At 45.9% G+C, this 15,499-nt stretch overlaps 1 protein-coding gene across 1 annotated transcript in view; it reads left to right on the top strand.

Moving 5' to 3' along the window:
• MYH16 (myosin heavy chain 16) overlaps positions 1-7,963 on the top strand; it is a 59,160-nt gene extending 51,197 nt beyond the window's left edge. Inside the window, exons 39-43 of the mRNA XM_028088443.2 lie at positions 988-1,113; positions 2,133-2,303; positions 2,880-3,080; positions 4,084-4,311; positions 7,579-7,963. Coding sequence (XP_027944244.1) covers positions 988-1,113; positions 2,133-2,303; positions 2,880-3,080; positions 4,084-4,284 — 699 coding nt within the window. The 3' untranslated portion in view covers positions 4,285-4,311; positions 7,579-7,963. The remainder of the gene's footprint in view (positions 1-987; positions 1,114-2,132; positions 2,304-2,879; positions 3,081-4,083; positions 4,312-7,578) is intronic.
• Positions 7,964-15,499: the final 7,536 nt, after the last annotated feature.

Here is a 15,499-nt window from a genome sequence, read left to right as displayed (position 1 = left end):
GGGTGCCGTGCAGACTCACACCTGGGGCACTGGGACAAGGCCAGGATGGTGCCCAAATCCTGTGGGCTCCCTTCAGAACTTAGAGGCCGACAGTTGTCCCCACTTGGGAAATCCTCAGAACTCACCCACCTGAGACTTTACTTATTACGGCAAGAAGCCCGTAACATCAGATGTACCATCTTAACCATTTCCAGTGCACACACAATGTGTGCACGCACAGTTGTGCAGAGCTTTCAAAGACAGACTCCCAGACTCTCCCTTGGAGACTCTGATCCAGTGGGTCTCTGGTGGGACTCCAGAAATCTAAACTTTTAAATTCAAACTCCTCAGGAGATTCTGATGATTTAGCCAATTTTAAGGATCACCTTATCTTCAGTGTAGCTGAGGACAGAACTTCAGAACTGGAAGGGATCTAGAATATTCCAAAGTCTGACATTCACTTTTCAAATGAAAAACCGTGAGCCAGAGAGCTCCGTGGCTTATCCATGGTCAACAGTGGGGACCCCCTTCTACCGCCAGTGGTAACACCAGTACTGCTGATAGTGTAATCCTTTACCAGCACAGCTTAACTCTTAATAAGCATCTCATGTGAATTCACCAAAAGAAAAAATGTGCATGGGACATATAGGAATTATAACCCCATCTTAGAGATAAGATCAAAGCCTAGAAGTAAAGAATTTATCCACGTAGGTAGAAGTACTGGGGCTTGAACCTGGGTTTTCCCAGCTCTGAGTTCAGGATTGTTCTAGAGCTGCCACCCACCCCAGGCCTAAATGACAGTATTCTTGGATTCCTTGTGACATAAGTTCTGTTCTAAAACCCAGAGAAAAATGCAGGGAGAGACCCTACCCCAAGCAGGGAGCCCAGGGCCATTTCCTGTTGAGGGGTCTGGCAAATGTGTCTGGGCAAGGGTTGTTTTTCTTTCCTGGACGCGGGAGGGCTATGCAGACTTCCAGGTCACTGCGATGTCTTCATTTTCTCCTCCAGAACCAAAGCCTCCTTGTGGTCAAGCGTAAGCTGGAGTCAGATGTCCAGCGCATCTCCAATGAGCACGAGGAGCTCATCAGTGAATTCCGCTCAGCCGACGAGAGAGCCAAGAAAGCCATGACTGACGTCAGTGTGCACGCTGCCTGGTGCTGGTGGGAAAGGCCTGGGTGCCCCCGGCCAAGCTGCCCGCTGAGGGCCAGGCCACCCTCGGCAGGGAAGGCCGCCCCCACCCCTCACGGGTCACTGTGCATAGGGCCCTGCCAGTAGGATTGTGGTCCTTGCTCTGGGGAGTCTGGAGGCTTTTCTGAAAAGCCAAAGAGATAAAAATAAGGAATAATTACAAGCTACACATGACCATGTGAGAGATCAGTGCTTGAGGCCTGGGGCCTGGGTCAAAGGAGCCATTGAAAGTGGGCTATTCTGGGCAGGCCTTTTGGCAAGGAGGAGTGTTAAACCAGCCTTGAGGGGGGCGTTAGTGAAAGGAAGATGGGTGCCATGTCCGGGGGCTCAGGGGCAGATTCAGCAGGACGTGCTGCCAGTGGTTTTGTGCCAGTGTTCCTCTGGGGGCACGCAACCTTGAGTGGCATAAACCATGTACCCCACTTTAAAGATGAGGGAATACAGATTTTATTGCCAGGTTCCTTGCCCTTGATTGAAATGCCAGGAGCTCAGGAATATTGCCGGTCTTATTTGGTGCTATGTCCAGAGAGCCCAGACCCATACCCAGTATGCAGATCTTCTGTGAATATTTGTGGAATGAATGCAAAGAATGAGAGGGCAAAATGACTTGCTGAAGGCCACACAGGGGCTGGATGCAGACCTTCATCTTCCCCCTCCAGATCTGTGCTCTTCCCACACTCTGCGCTGTGTGCCTCATGGAGGAGACAGCAAAGAGGGGCTGGAGAGCCGCAGGCTGGAGGAGTCAATGGACTGAGAGGCCTGGTTGTGAGTGCATGTGCCTGCCCCCTCCCCTCTCACTCAGAGGGACCCAGGAGTGTGGGGCACACCCTCTCCCAAAACCCCGCAGCACTCATCCACCACTTGGTCTCCCAGAGACCAGAGGACAAGGTCCCCCATCTCTCACAAGCACTGTGAGGCTGCACAGGAACCCAGCTCCAGCCTCTCACTCTTCTCCCTTCCCATAGGCTGCCCGCATGGCAGAAGAACTCCGGCAAGAGCAAGACCACTGCATGCACCTGGAGAAAATCAAGAAGAACTATGAGATCACCATCAAAGACCTGCAGGCCAAGATGGAGGAGGCGGAGCAGTTGGCTCTGAAAGGAGGGAAGCGCATGATCATGAAACTGGAAGCCAGGGTGAGGGCGCCCCTGAGCTAAGCCAGGAGAGAGAAAGGGGAGACGTGGCTGGGCAGGGGCCTTTTCCCAAAACCACCATGCCCAGCGCTTGATGAGGAATTGGGTTACTCAGATGCTAGGAAGGAAAAGGAAGTTGAGACAAGAGCTGCAATTTATTTATACAAAGGTCTCCTCTCCTTCTGCCACCTCTCCCCCAGAATGTGATTCACCCCCAAGAAGAGACGGAGGTCTGTTTCCAACATTGTTCCTCCCTTGTGACTTACTTAAAACAAGCCTTAGTCTTCACCTGTGCGGTGTCAGAGCTAGAGGGGCCAGGAGGTTCAGTCACCTTGTCCAGCCTCTGCCTCCCCCGCCTCCCAGAGGAGTAAACTTGAGGCTCAGGGAAAGGGACCCATCTGACAACCACAGCAGGTACATGAAAGGCAGAACCCACCTGACCCTCCTGGCCAGGGCTTGCCTGCTCTCCTCTGGGGAGGAAGTGGACATGGCAGCCATGACACCCCCACCCAAGGCCACTGAGCTCCCAAGTTCAAAAACCTGCATTCCTTCAGCCATGTCCCTGTCTTCTCCCCTCAGATCAAGGAACTAGAGACAGAGCTGGATGGTGAGCAGAAACAGCACGTGGAGACGGTCAAGACACTGCGGAAGAATGAGCGCCGCCTCAAAGAGCTGGTCTTCCAGACAGAGGAGGACCACAAGACCAACCAGCGCATGCAAGAGCTGGTGGAGAAGCTGCAGAACAAGCTGAAGGTCTACAAGCGGCAGATCGAAGAAGCGGTAGGTGCCCGCGGTGTGTCCCTAATATGCCCTCCCTTCCCAGCCCAGGCCTCAAGGCTTGGTTAGAATTAACCACAGGGAAGGAATCGGGTATTGGCCAAAAGACGACCCGAGAGCTTCATGTCCATGGCACTTCATTCTCGCTATCGTGTTGGAAGCAGACTGGACACTATGCACTGAGGATAAGAACATGTAGAAAATGAAAAGATCCCCTAAGAACATCCGTGCTAACTAAGGCGCCCACTGCAAGGTGCGCTCTAAAACCGGGGAGGTCTTGGCTGCCTTTGTCGTGCTTCGGCCGGCCCTTGAGGCCTCTGCCAGGATAACTTCTCTTTCCTGCTCATGCTATTACATGCAAGACCCTTCCCTTATTTGATCCTCCCAACACAAGGCAGGAAGACTGATATTCTTAGTCTATTTCACAGGTGAGGAAACAGCCCAGAGTAGGTTATTTATGTTATGTTAGTAAACGTTAACATCCAAGTCAAATAGGTAGCAAAGGATGGCTTCGAGTCTCAACCCTATACCACACGTCCACCTACCAGCACCGACGGCCCCTCCACCCTCACCCCGACATAGATATTTGACCCTGCCATTGTTCACTGCCAATTCTGGGGCTACCACCTCGAATCCATCAGCCACCCACACAACCAATGCCTTTCCCGAAAGGCTCGATAAAGACCAGGCTGACAGTTAATATGGTTCTAATCAAAGCAGCACTCTGACTCTCTTGGGGAGACAAGAGTCTCCCCAAGACTAGGGAAAGTGCTAAACCCACATCTTTCATAGTGGGGCACCACTAGCTGACATCTAAAACCACAAATGACAGAAGCAGCAACAGATCACATTTTATTTAGAAATACAGATGTCAAGGACAAAAAAGAATCAGCTGAAAGTACAGAAAGGCTGGACCCTTACGTGTCTGTGTAGAACTGATAATGATGCACATTTAAGCCAAAACAGCCAGGTTTACACCCTGTTTTCCACCATGCCTTTGTCACAGGAGGAGCAAGCCAACCAGACCTTGGCTCGCTACAGAAAGACGGTGCACGAGCTGGACGACGCTGAGGAGCGGGCCGGCATGGCAGAGACCGCCCTGAACAAGCTGCGCACCAGACACCGCGTGGCTGGCAAAGGCATCACCTCTGTGGAGATCATCCAGGTGTCCAAGACAGGCTCCGCCAAGACCCTTTCTGAGGAGTGAGATTCTCCACGTTCCAGCCGATAGCCAGTAGGTATCGACTCCACTCTCCATGCCCATGCTCCAAGTTTCCCTTCCCTGCTCTGCTCCTTCTGACTTGGATGCTTCCTGTCTGCCGTGCCCTGAGCTCATGCAGTGGGAATTCCAAAGCTCCCCGGTCCCTTCAGCAGCAACACTCCCTCTCTGCGTTCCCGAAGCCCTTGGGCGTGGTGCTGTCCACCTGTAACACAGGTGCTAGGGGTCATGATGCTCCCCCATCTGGGTGGAAGCTTTCTGAAGGCAGGTTCCAAGTCTGATGCCACTTGACATTAGGCCTGGCAGACAGGTGCTAATGCTTGTTCTCACTGGAGAACCATAGGGACATTTGCAAGCTTACAGCCAGTGTGTGTGCATCTTTCACATCCCCACGTCCCCATTCCTGAGGATTTCATCAATACCGGTTGAATTTAGACTTCTTACATGAATAATAATAATAATTACTTGCAGCTACCTTTTCTGAGCACTGTCCCAGAGGGGACAATATAAAATAGTCCTTTCCTATTTTCTTTAATCCAGAATCAACTGAGGAAAAAAATTAGAGCAAACAAATATATAAAAGTCGAAATGCTATTATATATATAGAATTATTATATTATATTATATATTATATTATATAGAATTATTATAATTCTAGATTAAGAATTTAATGGGTATCCAACCTGGTCATCCTTGTATTTCACCCCACAATGTAAGGGACCTGCAGAACTGAACCACCACAGCCCTGCATCATAAGAAGCAACCCCTACTCCGAGGGGAGGGATGACCAGAACTCATCAAACCTACAGGCAGATCCAAAAGGAGAGAGCAGATGGGGTTCATCCCTTCCTTACTGGTTCCTGCTTCCAAACACAGGATAAACCACTCGTCTTCCCATTAGTGGAGCAAGGGAAAGATCAGGAGAGAGGCGAAGAACATTATTCCAGAGCAGTGGTTCCCCCAAAATGCGGTCTTTTTGACCAGTAGCAATATCAGCATCACTTGGGAAATTGTTAGAAATGCAAATTCTTAATAAGCTTCACTCCAGACCTACTGAATCAGACGTTATTGGGAGGTGGGTCCAGCATCTGAGGTTTAACCAGCCCTGTGGTGACCAGACGTACGATCAGGTGTGTTAGAACCAACACTGTAGCAGAAATCTTCCCTTACAGAAACGCAGAGCCAGGGAACAGAGGTTCCTCCTACTTTTACCAGAACTAGACGCATGGTGATGTCTATCACTATCTTCTTTATCCTATGGTAAGGAGATATAGAAATATCTCCGTTTGTCCGGTGAGGAAAATGAGCTCAGAGAAGTTCACCGATTTGCTCATGGTCATACAAGCCTTGTGCTATGGAAAGGCAAACTGTCTTTTATTTTAATTAATGCAGAGATGAATAAGTCTGCCCTCTGTTTAGGATTAAGCAGGACAACTCAAGATCAAGGACTTGGTTTAGGTTGGGAGGGGATGGGCCTGAAGTCTCAGTGTACCGATGGTCCAACCTCCATGGATTATGGGAATTTTCTTCTGGCCTTGTGTTCAAACATCCTGATGGATCAGCTCCCCAGTGAGGGTAAGGTTCCCCACTCACAGCTCTCTTTCAGTACTGGGTCAGTTTGGGTTTTAGTCCAAAGTGATAACCCCACTGACCTTTGAATTCAAGCTGAGCCTTTTCTTACCATTTGCTTAGGGAGGAAACAAAAGATAGGAGATAATCTTTTTCTTTATTCTCTAATTCTTAAATCATGGTTAGCTCAAGAAGTTAAGGAAACCAGAGGCTTGCCTTTGGATGAATACTACAATTAATGTATAACCATCTCCTCTTGGAGCAAAAACCTGCAAGGGGTCTCTTCTGTTGAACTCTCACCTTGGCGGGGGTTAGTCAGGAGGCTCCCTCTACCACCCAGACTCAGGAGATATTTCAGTCCTTCCACCTACTAAATCTCAGCCTCCAGGATTTAGCCATCTTGTGAAATAGATCCTCTGCCCTGGCTTGGTGACTGTTTATTCCTGGAGTGCTGCTATTGGTCCAATAGCTCTGTCTCCACACCACAAGGCCACCATCCTGCCAACAGCACCCAGAGGTGATAAAGCTCTTTCATCCCATTTCCCCTGGCTGGTCACAAGGCTAGGTACGCCATGAGTAGCCACGAGATGTCTTAAGCATCTGATCCAAGACCCCACAAGAGTTTAGTTTTCCAAAGTGGCCCCACAAATACTGACCAAGCTCTGAATATGGACTAGGCCTGGACTCAGAATCTGGTGAAGAGACAGCAGCATAAACATCACCACAAGGCTGTGAGTGAACGTTCTGTGATGCTATGTTTGCATCTCACCTGGCAGGATCACAGGGGAGAAGTGACTGGTTTAAACTGAGGTGGCTGGGTAGAGCAGACCATGGAGGAAAAAGTCTAAGAAAAGTCTAAGGCAGTGACACTCAGTGAGTGGTCCGTTTGTTACCTGCCCAAGACAACGAAAGTACAGAAACTAAGAGGAAGTTTATAGACATTTTTACAGCAGTTGATACTGCCCTGACATCCAAATGCATGATTAAAGTATTTTCTAAAAGTATTTGTTTGATATTAAGTAAAATAAATGAACAGATTTTTAATGGAAATTAAAAAGAATAAGTAAAATTGATCCCTCACCAGATAGAGAAGAAAGGAATTCCAGATAGAAGACCCAACATATGCCAAAGTGCAGAGGTCAGATGCATACAAGGAAGAGCGTGACTAGGGAAGAAGGGGCTCAGGAAGAGGAGAGAGTGCTGGATGTGGTGGGAGACGAAGCTGGCAGGACAGGCATGCATGAGGCTGTGAAGGGCCCCACTGGGTACAAGTATTCCATAATTTCCCTAAGGAAATCTTGCTAAGTTTTTAAATCCACGTGTGGGATGTGATGAGCAGTAGCTTTTCTTTCTTGGGAAGACGTATCACAATGGCAAAACAAGCCTGTGGGCCCCTCATGAGACACCACAGGCAGGCTTGTGGTGAGCACTGTATCCCCAGGGGACCGCACTCCAGCTCTCGCAATGGCCTGTATGGAGTCCAGGCCCAGTTAGGCACCCCGGGCCCAAAGGTGTCTCTAACCTTCACAACCTCACATAGAATGAACCAGCTATGACCCAATAATGGTGTCCATTATGAGGAAGGAAGCCTGTGCAGCTGCAGCTCAGGCATCTTGGGGACACTGTCTCTCTAGCAAGAAGGAGGCAAAGATGTCAGAACCCCCAGCTCTGGTCCACAAGGATTTTCTCACCCTCTCTCTTTTCTTCTTCCAGGGTGACACAGATCTCAACAGCAGACCATTGAGAGGAAAAACATGAAAATAGAAAACTGGATATCCTGAGAATATTTACTATGCAAAAGAAAGTGCAAGCCAGAAAGAGACAAGTGCTACAGAATAAAGATAGCTGTGGGGGGAAAGGGTTTGAGGATGTAAATACCCAGCCATTAGAGGAACTAAAATTAGTGTGGCTTCTCCGAGACTGCATCGAGCTGTGTAAGCACTTGGATAACAGTAACAGTGGGTCTGTTTTAGTTGAGATCCTACATGTTCATGTCAAAGACGGAATATGTAGTGTCTGTGTGCCCGGGCTGTTTTCTAGAAGTAATTCCTCATGTGGACAATTTTAATGCCCTGTCCCAATGCAGCTTAAATAAAAGAAACACGAAAAATAGACTGGAGATTGTAAGTGAAGAAATTTTATTTTTCTACGGCTTCCAAATCCAAAGGCAATTTTCACAATATGTTAGAATTCTGTTTTATCCCTATATCCTCATTCACAGGCTTATTTCCATTGGAAACCATGAGAACTATGCCATCTTGGTGAGGTTCACTGCAAATTTTGAAAGGGTAGACCAGAGATATGAAGACTAACCAGGTTTCGTAAAGCTGAGAAATCTACAGAATCCCTGAATGGATGTTATAGGATCCATCCAGGCTAAAGACCCACAAGGCCCCCACATGCTCCACCTCGGCATCTCCCAGGATGTTCAGACATGGGCAAGTTCTCCTTAAATCAAGATTTAAGTTCTTCCTTAAATCAAGTTGAGACCTGCCCCCTGATGGCATCTACTTTTTAACCCTCATTTTGATACCCTGCAGAACGACCTCAGTGGCAGACGGTTCTCATGTCCCTCCAAGATTTCTCTTCTCCAAGGCTGAATATCCCTGGGTCCTTCAACCTTCCCAAGTGTGAAAGGGTTTCCATTGTCACCTTTAACATCCTGGACCCTGTTCCTCCCCTCACTGTTCTAGTCTTTAGAGTGCAGGTTTGGAGGAGACAGCACCATGAGGGCTCCCTGCCAGGGCACAGCCCTCAGACAGCACCTCTCCCCCACCCCACTCCCTGGAAATGGTGTCTTCCCTTTGACTTTAAGCACTCTGACCTCTTTCGAATGCCCTGGCAGACAGAAATCATTGTTCAGCTGGTAAAGGAAGGGATATTAACATTCCGGTGGTGACTCCCTCTTTCTCTCTTCACACTGGCCCATTTCACCCCTGTGATGGTTTTACACCAGGCACTCTCTAGACAGTTCCAGAGGGAACCACTTGGTTCCTTCCGTACAGATGGATCAAATGTGAAGACACTGCCCTCTGGCGGTGGGGTCTCCAACTGATTGGTGTGAATTTCCTGGGAGACACCAAATCACACAACTGTAGAATTACACATATTGCAATTTTAGGGCTCAAAGGGATATTCAGAGGGTGTCTAGTCCATCTCTCAATCAACTGGAGATTCCCCTTAATAACATCCCTGAAAAAATGGTAATCCAACTTGGACCTGAATCCTTCCAGTTGAGAAAAGCCCATTGCAGTTTTGACTGATAATCAGGGTTCAAAATAACACTGAGCCAGAATATGTCTCCCTGCATTTTGCCCTCATTTTGATCTACTCTTCACCTCTGTAATTACATAAAGTAAGTCTAATTCTTATACTTTGAAGTCAGACAAATATGGGTTCCACTTTCTCAGCAGTGAGACCGTGGGCAACTTAACCCATCTCACCACCTGTTTTCTCAACTGTTAAATGAGGAATAATAACAGTATCTGCTTCTTAGGAATGTGAAGTTTAAACAAGATAACCTGGCACAGAGCCTATTATTCACAACACTTAGACACTTGCCAAGTTTCTTCTAGCACTCTGTGGGACTTAACACTGGATCTCCCAAAGGAGGCTTGGCCTGGCCTGGCAGCCTGGCAGCCGACAGCAACAAGCCTCTTATTGGAGAAATGCAAGGGGAATTCCATCAAGTTTTAAGACCTCACCATCATTTCCTGGTGGACAGTCTACCTGTGGTCTCCCCACGTGCGAAGAATTTCAGAGCAGCCCCTCACTTTGCTGGAGGGGTTGGGGGGAGCAGATGTAGATGGGCTTAGTGACTTGCCCAAGACCAGTTAACAGCAGAGCTAAAAAGTCCTCATTGGGTGGAACGAGGAAAGGTTTCTGATCCGGTCTTTATAAGAAAACGGATTTCATTTGGCCACATTTGCTGTTTTTGCCTAAGGACGTGTAATTTCAGCATGGCTTGAAGGTCTAAAAGGATATACTCTATGGCCTTGCAGAATAATAGCATTAATTAGTATCCATGAAGACCAAAATCAGGGCACTGGCACCAGGTTCTGCAGAATAAATGGAGCAAAGACTATTTAAATGGTTTTGCTAAACGTTTTGGGCTAGCTTTCAAGGCTGCTAAATTTTATATCACTGATTATATTAACTGTCTTTTCTTTTTTTTCTGTATTCTTGACACTCTGCCATCTGGGGCCTCCCTGACTGAAGAGACACTGCCTCTCCCAGGGCTAGCCAATTCTTACAGATAGCAAATGGCTTTCATACAGATTAACCAGTCCAGAGCCCATACTCCAAATCACCTCCTCTATTTTGTTCTTATATTCTAGGAGGCATTATTCCTCTGCCCTAATCATCCCAGGGCCACATACGAGACAACTAAGGACAGCTCCTATGCTCCAGAATCTACTGAAATTATTCAAACTAGCCAATCCTGAGCCTGCTCACCTTGCCTCACCCATTCCCTCCCACAGAGACCACAATAAAGACGTGTGCATGCTTTCCCTTGTTCCTTCTGCCTCCCGGTCTACACCGGCACTTCCCACATGGCCCTGAGTGGCATGACATGCCATGCCTCCTGTTCCTAGGGATGGTCTGTGAGTGTAAAAACTTCCCTCATGACAATCATTTCCATCTGTATGTCTTACTACATCTGATTAAAACAGATCCCGGGTATATCAGAAAATACCAATTACCTTCCTCCTCCTTTCACATGTGAACCAATCCTGGAGCCCTGTAGGGAAGCCAGCAAGTCTGGATCATCCCAAGGAGCATACCTTTGGGGCTTCCAGAAATCACAAAATCATCACAAAGACCCCTTGTACTTCCACCTATAAGCTACCAGGAATTAGGGCTGGAGATCTGTTGTGAAAAGGCCAACCTTGAGTTACAGTCAAATCACAAGACTGGAAGGTAACCTGCTGGCTATTATAAGGGACTGTTCTTCCCTCTACTTCCTGAACCCTGGCTTAGACTAACAAAAAACGTATCTTGCAGCTTTGGAGCACTGATTCCATAAAACTCTTCTCTACACACATTAAAAAAACACACACAACTTTTAAATATAGGCAGCAAAACAGTAACCAGGCATTTAGACCAAGGGGAAAAGTGTATTGTGAACATTAGGTTTAGCAATTAGGAAGACTACTACGGAAATAGGCGCAGGAGAGGCACTCAGCCCAGTCTTGGAAGATAAAGGAAGGAAATCATGTCTTTGCGGAAGCCTAAGTATGAGTAGGAGTTGCTCTCCCTCAAAGAGGAGGGAGAGCATGTGGGAATGGAAAGTGGGAGTGGGGAGAACAAGCTGGAGTGTGCTTGGTGGCAGGTAGCAACACACGAGCTACAGCGGCACAAGCAATAGACGTTCAGTGATCTTACACGCCAACCCCTGCAGTCACAGACAGCTTTGGAATTAGTGCAGTGTGAGCAGCCCAGGTCTCACCTTTCCACACTACTCTTCTCTGGGGTCTATCAAGACAGCTGCCACAACTCTAACCATCCTATCTTCCCACAGCCATGTTTAAGACAGGGAAAAAATAAAGACTTCCTCACCATCCTTTTTATCAGGGAGCATATTTATTCCCAGAAGCTCCCTAAGAGACTTCTTGAGTCCTGATTGGCAGAAATGGGTCACAAACCCTTCCCTAAACCAATTAGCAGCAAGTGGCAATGGGGTTGCCACATAGGGCAAGGAACAGCTGTGGCTCATTTCCAGGGTTAGGGAAAGGCCCGGCTTCCCGAAGAGCCACCTGAACAAAAGTAGTGGAGCCAAGAGGGTAAAGGTGATGATGTGTGGATAGCCAGAGTGTCTGTCACACAGAGGACATGGTGAGAGATGACGGTGACAGAACATAGGAGACCTTGATGACTTGTTATGGAGTGTGGACTTTATTCGGAGGGCAAGAGAGGTTTGTCATAATTCAATTCAGATTATGCATTTTTGGGCAGGGAATACAATATAAGCAAAGTTGTGTCCCACCCACCGCATCACACCAGAAGACACATGATGTCAATTTGTGCCACTGTTTGTGATGTTGAGTTTGACACTTGATGAAGGTGGTGCCCACCCCAACTAAAGAACGTTCTATAAAATAACTGGTGTGGACTCTTTAAGATTGTCAATGTTGTGAAAGGCAGGCAGAAAGAAAGAAAGAGAGAGAGAGAAAGAGAAAGAAAGATGAAAGAAAGAAAGAAAGAAAGAAAGAAAGAAAGAAAGAAAGAAAGAAAGAAAGAAAGAAAGAAGAAAGAAAGAGAAAGAAAGAAAGAAAGAAAGAAGAAAGAAAGAAAGAAAGATAAAGAAAGAAAGAAAAAGAAAGAAAGAAAGAAGAAAGAAAGAAAGATAAAGAAAGAAAGAAAGATAAAGAAAGAAAGAAAGAAAGAGAAAGAAAGAAAGAAAGAAAGAAAGAAAAAAAGAAAGAAAAGAAAAAGGAAGAAAGAAAGACAAAAAGACAAAGAAAGAAAGGGAGGGAAAGAAAGAAAAGGAAAAAAATGGCTAAGGAGCTATTTCATATTAGACTACAGAAACATGACAATTAAATGCAGCAAATGATCTTGTATTGGCCCTGGGATCAAGAAAAAGAAATTGAGGGGTGCCTGGCTGGCTCAGTGAGTGGAGTGTGTGACTCTTGATCTCAGGGTTGTAGGCTTGAGCCCCATGTTGGGTGTGTAGAGATTACTTGAAAAAAATTTAAAAATCTTGGGGCGCCTGGGTGGCTCAGTCGTTAAGCGTCTGCCTTCGGCTCAGGTCACGATCCCAGGGTCCGGGGATCAAGCGCCGCATTGGGCTCCCTGCTCGGCAGGAAGCCTGCTTCTCCCTCTCCCACTTCCCCTGCTTGTGTTCCCTCTCTCACTGTGTCTCTCTCTGTCAAATAAATAAATAAAATCTTTTTAAAAAATTTTAAAAATCTTTAAAGAAAGAAAAGAAATTGCTAGGAACCAAACAAGAACAGTTATGCTCATAAGCAAACCAGTCATTTCATTCAGTGCTCTGACAAAAATATTCATCAGACTTGCAATTTTCTACCACTTTAAATTTGTTCCTGGAGAAACACTCTTTGTGTTGGTTAGCTTCCCTCCAGGTGTACAATTACTCAACTTTTTGCCAACAGTTTCATTTGGGACTGTGACAAAAGAAGAAGCCCACAATATATCTGAGATATAAGCACACAAAAGCAAAGGTACACTATATACTACAAATTAGAACTACAGTCATCCCCGGTTAACCCATTTCTGAAAACAACTCTAAGATCAAAGGAGCCTAGATTAGATTCTTTTAAATGAGAAATAAGAATGCATGCACTGCCTGCCCAAAAATTCTAACCAGTTTCTCTAAATATCACTAAAACCCTCTTAAACACCAATAAAACAATTCTCCAAACATTTCCACATAATATAAACGTTTTATATGCTTACATGTATCATTACCTAATTACTTAACACTTAACAAACTCCATAGTGATTACATTTGCCAGCAGTATGTGATGATATACACTACATTAGATGAAAATTAAATATTCCCTATAACCTGCAACAAATGTACTGCAAAGCAAATGAACAATGTGATAATGTGTTAAAGATATATAACTAATGCAATAGAATTTAGCAAAATAAAACACAAATAGAGACAATTTTATTTTAATTTTTATTGTTATGTTAATCACCATATATTACATCATTAGTTTTTGGTGCAGTGTTCCATGATTCATTGTTTGTTCATAACACCCAGTGCTCCATGCAGAACGTGCCCTCCTCAATACCCATCACCAGGCTAACCCATCCCCCTAACCCCCTCCCCTCTAGAACCCTCAGTTTGTTTTTCAGAGTCCATCATCTCTCATGGTTCGTCTCCCCCTCTGACATACTCCCCTTTTCTTCCTCTCCTGTTATCTTCTTCTTTTTCTTTTTTCTTAAAATATGTTGCGTTATTTGTTTCAGAAGTACAGATCTGTGATTCAACAGTCTTGCACAATTCACAGCGCTCACCGTAGCACATACCCTCCCCAATGTCTATCACCCAGCCACCCCATCCCTCCCACCCCCAACCACTCCAGTAACACTCAGTTTGTTTCCTGAGATTAAGAATTCCTCATATCAGTGAGGTCATGTGATACATGTCTTTCTCTGATTGACTTATTTCACTCAGCATAACACCCTCCAGTTCCAACCACGTCGTTGCAAATGGCAAGATCTCATTCCTTTTGATGGCTGCATAATATTCCATTGTGTATATATACCACCTCTTCTTTATCCATTCATCTGTCGATGGGCATCTTGGCTCTTTCCACAGTTTGGCTATTGTGGACATTGCTGCTATAAACATTGGGGTGCACGTACCCCTTCGGGTCCCTACATTTGTATCTTTGTGGTAAATACCCAGTAGTGCAATTGCTGGATCGAACGGTAGCTCTAATTTCAACTGTTTGAGGAACCTCCATACTGTTTTCCAGAGTGGTTGCACCAGCTTGCATTCCCACCAACAGGGTAGGAGGGTTCCCCTTTCTCCACATCCCCGCCAACATCTGTCGTTCCCTGACTTGTTAATTTTAGCCATTCGGACGGGTGTGAGGTGGTATCTCATTGAGGTTTTGATTTGGATTTCCCTGATGCCGAGCGATGTTGAGCACTTTTTCATGTGTCTGTTGGCCATTTGGATGTCTTCTTTGCAGAAATGTCTGTTCATGTCTCCTGCCCATTTCTTGATTGGATTATTTGTTCTTTGGGTGTTGAGTTTGATAAGTTCTTTATAGATTTTGGATACTAGCCCTTTATCTGATATGTCATTTGCAAGTATTTTCTCCCATTCTGTCGGTTGTCTTTTGGTTTTGTGGACTGTTTCTTTTGCTGTGCAAAAGCTTTTTATCTTGATGAAATCCCAATAGTTCATTTTTGCCCTGGCTTCCCGTGCGTTTGGCGATGTTTCTAGGAAGAAGTTGCTGCGGCTAAGGTCGAAAAGGTTGCTACCTGTGTTCTCCTTTAGGATTTGGATGGACTCCTGTCTCACGTTTAGGTCTTTCAACCATTTGGAGTCAAATAGAGACAATTTTAAAAATAATTACTTACCAAGTGATTCTGGTAATGGAGGACTAGGGTGACAGACAACTCTCCCACTAGCGATAACTAGAAAGGTGGAAAAAATATACAAAGATAAGAGATAAGAGAGAGCTAATAAGGCAGTAAATACCAGGTCAATATCCAAGAGAAAAGAGAACATCAGAGAGTGAGCCTAGCATTTTAGGACTGCTTCACCCCAAGGACTATTTGTTGATTCTAGACCAGGTGGCTGAGAGCCTAACAGTACTTTCAAAAGTCTGTCATACTAAAGAGACAAAAGATGCAGTTCAGGGCCCTCCAAGGACAAGGGTCCCGGTAAACGTCTGTTGTAGTAATCAGGGATCCCCAGAGAAACAAAACCAATAGGAAATAGAGACAGATACAGATGTAGATACACAGTTACATCAGTAGATACCCAGATATAAAAAAGACTTAGTAAAAGGAACTGCCTTATATGATTATGGAGACTAGCAAGCAAAACATCTGCACAGTTGATATTCTTGTTCAAGGCTGAAGGCCAGAACTGCTGGACAACCAGAAAGAGCCAATGTTCCAGTTCAAAGGCTGTCAAGAGGAA

Source organism: Eumetopias jubatus, unplaced genomic scaffold (genome assembly GCF_037043125.1).
Source record: "Eumetopias jubatus isolate StellerSeaLion01/CBP00866 unplaced genomic scaffold, mEumJub1_p1.0 scaffold_12, whole genome shotgun sequence".
In the NCBI taxonomy this organism is placed as follows: domain Eukaryota; kingdom Metazoa; phylum Chordata; class Mammalia; order Carnivora; family Otariidae; genus Eumetopias; species Eumetopias jubatus.
Note: the sequence above shows the minus strand (reverse complement) of the source record. Positions and strands in the feature narration are given on the sequence as shown.